The sequence below is a fragment of the Puma concolor genome, chromosome E1, assembly GCF_028749965.1.
Source record: "Puma concolor isolate L17-30 chromosome E1, mPumCon1.1.hap2, whole genome shotgun sequence".
In the NCBI taxonomy this organism is placed as follows: domain Eukaryota; kingdom Metazoa; phylum Chordata; class Mammalia; order Carnivora; family Felidae; genus Puma; species Puma concolor.
The window spans coordinates 4380882-4386881 of NC_141680.1; the positions used below are offsets into that span (position 1 = coordinate 4380882).

General features: G+C 46.4%; 1 protein-coding gene across 5 annotated transcripts in view; it reads left to right on the top strand.

Annotated features, from left to right (window-relative positions):
• USP43 (ubiquitin specific peptidase 43) overlaps positions 1-6000 on the top strand; it is a 64907-nt gene that overhangs the window by 8623 nt on the left and 50284 nt on the right. For all 5 annotated transcript variants that reach the window (XM_086686013.1, XM_086686011.1, XM_086686012.1 and 2 more), the window contains exon 2: positions 2815-2946. In XM_086686013.1, the coding sequence (XP_086542139.1) occupies positions 2815-2946 (132 nt within the window). The remainder of the gene's footprint in view (positions 1-2814; positions 2947-6000) is intronic.

Below are 6000 nucleotides of genomic sequence, written 5' to 3' on the forward strand. Positions count from 1 at the left end.
TTGATTGACCCTGACCAATGGGGGTACAAGAGAGAATCCGAGAGGGGCCACCAACGTTAAGAGGAAGAAGGGCTGGTTTCAGGGGCACCTGGGTGGTTCATTCAGTTAAGCCTCCAACTCTTGATTTCGGTTTAGGTCACGATCTCACGGTTCGTGAGTTCCAGCCTTGAATCAGGCTCTGTGCCGACAGCGGGGAGCCTGCTTAGGATTCTCTCTCTCCCTCTCTCTGCCCCTCTCCTGCTCGTGCACACATGTGTGTGCTTGCTCTCTCTCAAAATAAATATTTTTAAAAAATATAAAGGAAGACCCGGTTTCAGAGATTCTGAGTTGGAGGCACTGCTCACTTCAGAGACGATGTTGGATCTAAGGATATCGTGGGATATTGAGGGTGGCTAGGCATTGGGTCACCACATGCAATATGCAATGCACAGTTAAATTTGACTTTCAGATAAACAATGAGTAACTTTGTAGTGTAAATACATCCCAGATATCGCATACGGTATATGTATACTAAAAACAATCATTGTTTATCTGAAATTCGAACTAAACTGAGGACCTTGCATTTTTTCTTACGTTTATTTATTTATTTTGAGAGACGGAGAAAGGGAGAGAGCATGAACAGGGGAGGGTCAGAGAGAGAGGGAGACACAGAATCCCAAGCAGGCTCCAGGCTCCGAGCTGTCAGCACAGAGCCCAATGCGGGGCTCAAACCCATGAACCATGAGATCATGACCTGAGCCTAATTCGGACACTGAACCGACTGAGCCACCCAGGCGCCCCCTACCTTGCATTTTTATTTGCTAAATCTGGCGGAGGAAGAAATCAAACTAGATGCAAAACTAGCACGGCTGGAATGAAGACGGACCGCCCGTATTTCAGCTCATTCAATCTTGCATTTTGCTTTGTCATAGCCTAAAGTTTGTGGAAGGATTAAAGAAAGAGAAAGGAAAAAGCCCAGCCTACTTGATTTGATTGGCAGTGGTGAGAATCGGCCGGGGCCACGGTTCTCAGACCGCTCCCTTTGGCGGGCGGGAGCTGAGGACACCCCTGTGTGGGACAAGCGCCTGATGCCTGGCTGCGTCTAAGGACAGAACCAACAGCTACAGTATACATGTGCACCTGTATATGTGCACACACTCAGACACGGGGATTTGCTACTTCTCAGCTGCTCATGCTTACACATGCATTTAGAAAAATGCCCCGGGTGGAGGGGGGCCTGGGGGGCTCAGTCTGTTAAGCATCTGACTCTTGATTTCAGCTCAGGTCATGTGTGGGTTCAAGCCCCACATCGGGCTCTGAGCTGTGTCAAATCTTGCTTGGAATTCCCTTTCCTTCTTTCTCTGCCCCTCTCCTGCTCTCGTGTGCTCTCTCTCTCTCTCTCAAACCAAACTTAAAAAAAATTCTTTTTTAATTTCCTTGGAAAGAGGCTTTAAAAAAAATGCTAAGGGTAGCCTCCCTCTGGGGACAGGCACCCAGAGATGGGGGCTGGGTGGAGGTAAGACTTTTCATTATCATCCTTTTCTTTAAGTATGTGCATATATTACCCTTTGAAATAAACCTTTAAAACAACTGGAATACGCATTCACATAGAAAATGATTTAAGTTGTGGGGCACCTGGGTGGCTCAGTCGGTTAAACGTCTCTTGATCTCAGCTGAAGTTCAAGTTGATTGCGTTTTGCGAGTTCAAGCCCCGCATCGGGCTCTGCACCGTCAGCTTGGGATTCTCTCTCTCCCTCTCTCTCTCTGCCCCTCCCCCGCTTACACTCTGAATCTCTAAATAAATAAACATAAAAAAAAAAGAATTAAAAAAATAGGAGAAAGTGATGAGGTTGTGACACAGTTTCCCAGAAGGGCAGAGGAACGTCAGTGCCCGTGGCTCTCATGTACCTTGTTCACTGTTGTGGTCCCTACAATAGTATCTGGCACATGGTAGGCACTAAATCAGTATTTGTGAAAGGGGCGAGGGGCTGGTCCAGCCATCGTGTGATCTAAGCACAGAAGTTTAATTTCACACCTGCTAGAAAGAGGCAGTAAGGGAGCCGTGTGCACGATGTTCAGGGCCACGTCCTTCAGCACGCCCCGCGGTCATTCACGAGACATAGCTGAAGCCTTGGGAGCGAATTTATCACCGACGGAGAGAGGAGGGCAAGGTGCTTTCCCCAGCGGGGGTGGGGGCACAGAGGGGCAGGGTGGAAACAGACTGATGGAGGTGGCCAGGGGAACGTGTGCCCTCGCGATCAAGGGACAAGAGCTTCCAGAAGGACAGATGGCCGACGGCATCCAAATACTCAGCCAAGACAGCCCTGTGGCTTTTCAAAGGACGGGATGTCTGTTAGTAGTTTTTCCGGGGGGTCGGGGGGTGGGAACAAGGTGCCTTGTATACAGAACACCCTTCTAGCATTTGGAGACACTGCCCCCCAAGGGCAGGCTTTGGTGGGAAAGTTCTTACCCCATGCCATTTCTTTTAAATTTTATAATTTTATTTTTTGTTAATGTTTATTTATTTTTGAGAGAGATAGAGTGCAAACGGGGAGGGGCAGAGAGAGGGAGACACAGAATCCAAAGCAGGATCCAGGCTCCGAACTGTCAGCCCAGAGCAGGGCTCAAGCTCACAGACTGAGATCATGACCTGAGCTGAAGTTGGATGCTTAACCGACTGAGCCACCCAGGCGCCCAGTCCCCCTATACTGTTTCCCAGGTTGTCAGCCCTGCTCAGGGCTGAATAGTGACGGCTGCTAGACTTGGTGCCTCTAGGCCCTGACTTGGGTGACTACGGCGCTAAACTGACCCTCTGGTTTTCTACTTTCTTGTCAGAATGCTGTTTCCAAGTACGGCTCTCAGTTCCAAGGCAATGCCCAGCACGACGCCCTGGAGTTCTTGCTCTGGCTTCTGGACCGTGTGCACGAGGACTTGGAAGTCTCCTCCCGAGGGCCCGGGTCCGAGAAGGTTGGCCACTCTTTCTTTTCTTCCTTTTTTTTTTTTTAATGTTTATTTATTGTTGAGAGAAACAGAGACAGCGCATGAGTTGGGGAGGGGCAGAGAGAGAGGGAGACACAGAATCCGAAGCAGGCTCCAGGCTCTGAGCCGTCAGCACAGAGCCCGACGCGAGGCTCGAACTCACGGACTGCAAGATCATGACCTGAACCAAAGTCGGTCGCTCAACCGACTGAGCCACCCAGGCGTCCCTCCTTTCATTTTAAAGTTCGCAAAATCTCGGGGCGCCTGGTTGGCTCAGTGTCCGACTCTTGGTTTCAGCTCAGGTCATGATCCCAGGGTCATGGGATCGAGCCCCACGTCAGGTTCTGCACTGAGTGTGGAGCCCGGTTAAGATTCTTTTTCTCTCTCCAACATAAAATTAAAATTATGAAGTTTGAAACATCTCCTTTTTGTCTATATTCTGTGCATTAGTATGGCCGTCTGAGGCCCTGAATGCCGTTCCTTATTATTTTGAGAAGATACCGTTTTATGTCTATCACTGCTTCCTGGGTGATGTACCCCATAGAACAGGATTTCTCAACCTTTCTTCTCAAGACAGGATGGATGACTGCACGTGTACTCTTAGCATTCCCACATTTTAATGGAACCCCCAACCTTTGGGAGTAAGAAAGCACTAAATTGTTTCTAACAGCCACAGTTTATATATATATATGTAGAGAGAGAGATATCTATATATCTATATCTATATCTATATCTATATCTATATCTATATCTATATCTATATCTATATCTCACAGTTGATTTATCAGCTGTATTCTCTGTAGGCTTTGCTGAGTGAAGATTAATGATAGGTTCTGCTCTAATGGTCTTTTATTTCTCACTTAAGAAAGTCAAAGCAAGAGGGGGCACCTGGGTGGCTCAGTCAGTTAAGCCTCCGACTCTTGATTTCGGCTCAGGTCATGGTCTCATGGTCCGTGAGATCGAACCCCACACTGGGCTCTACTCTGGCAGCACAGAGCCTGCTTGGGATTCTCTCTCTCCTTCTCTCTCTCTCTGCCCCTCCTCTCCTCGTGCTTTGTCTCTCTCCTTCTCTCATAAATAAATAAATAAACATTAGGGGGGAAAAAAAGTCAAAGCAAGTGAGCAAAGTTCTTTTTTTAATTTTTAAAAAATGTTTATTTTTGAGAGAGAGAGAGAGAGATTGAGAGCATAAGTGGGGGAGGGGCAGAGAGAGGGAAACACAGAATCCAAAGCAGCCTCCAGGCTTTGAACTGTCAGCACAGAGCTCAATGAGGGGTTGAAACCCACGAACCGTGAGATCATGACCTGAGCTGAAGTCGGATGCATAACCGACAGAGCCGCTCAGGTGCCCCAACAAAGTTATTTTAACAATGTCCATGAAGACATATGCTAACTAATTTGGATGTAAATTAAAAAAAATACAACTAATAATAATGAAAAAAAAACCCAATGTCTATGAAGAATCTGCTGTAATTTACAAAGGTTTCACAAGCTTTGGTAATTAATCAGGCACAGATTGCTTGGGATGTGTCTCAACACTGATCCAGATGCAGTCACAAGAAGAACTTTACTGGTTTTGTTTTAAGTTCCCATGCTTCTCATGAATCAATTAAAAAAAAAAAAAAAACCCTGGAAGTGGGTCTTTCGGGCTGTCCCCTTCCCACCCCTTTGTTATTTGCTTGGAGCCCATCATATTAGAGTAATAGTGAAGGAATAGAGGTCACAGTCTTGTAGAATGAAAGTCTAGATGTCTAACACACTCCTGATGGCTATAGTTAATCATCCTGTCTCAAATACTGGAAATTTGCTAAGAGACTAGATTTCAGGGGCTCTCACCGCACACAGAAAGGTAACCAAGGAGACGGATATGTGAACTACTTGGACTATGGCATCGTTTTGCTATGTATGTATATACCAAGCCATCATGTTGTATACCTTAACTACTGTTAAAAAAAATTTTTTTTAATGTTTGTTTATTGTTGAGAGAGAGAGAGAGAGAGCAGGGGAAGGGACAGAGAGACAGGGAGATATAGAATCTGAAGGAGGCTCTCGGCTGTCAGCACAGAGCCCAACGTGGGGTTCGAACTCATGAACCACGAGATCGTGATCTGAGCTGAAGTCAGATGCTTAACCAACTGAGCCACCCAGGCGCCCCATGTTCCTTTCTCTTTTAAGACAACGAGTTGGAACTTTAAGAAAAGGAGGGCATAACCATAGATGTCTCAAATAAGATTAGACCTATTTTAAGCAGTGTAATGTCATTAAAAGCTAAGAGTTTGTCAGAGCTGGAAAATCCGTCCCTTCTGCTCAGGACAACAGGTTGCCAAATACAGGGAACAAGGGAAGTAGTGATTGCACGGTGCCCCTCAGATCACGTCTTGGGTGCCTTATATACTGAGTAACGTGTTGTTGATGGAGTGCTGCTAGGATCATTATCTCCATCGCATGTACGAGTAAACCAAGAATCGGGTTGAGTAACCTTCCCAAAGCAACACGGCTGAAGAAGGGACAGAGTCAGGGTTCAAGTACAAGGGGGTCCAGCTTGAAAGCCTGTGTTCTTATCTTAACAAAAGCCACCCCAGCCACCCCTAAACACCTAAAGGAAAGCAAAAACATCACCACCGCAAAACCTAGGAGGACCACACACTCCAAAGTTATGGTGTTTTGGGGGATTGTGTTTCTGGGTTGTGGGATTATGGCTATTTATTCTTTGATGCACAGTGATTTTCTGTTCATCTTATTAAGACCCTTTTAGTTGCAAGTGACAGGAATTTAACTGGATCCAACTTAAGGAAAGGGCATTTATTGGCTTTATAAATGCCAACAGTATGTTATAAACTTGTGATCCCAGGCTTGTACCTGCTTCAGGTAAGGCTAGATCCAGGGACTCAGATGATGTCACTGGGTCTTTGGCTCTCTATGCCTTGTGGGCTTCATTCTCAGACCAGCTGTGCTCATGTGATGGCAAGAGGGTCACGTAGTCTTTAGAGATTCAGAAAAACACTCAGGGAAGGATCTGATTGTCCCAGTGAGGTTCACATG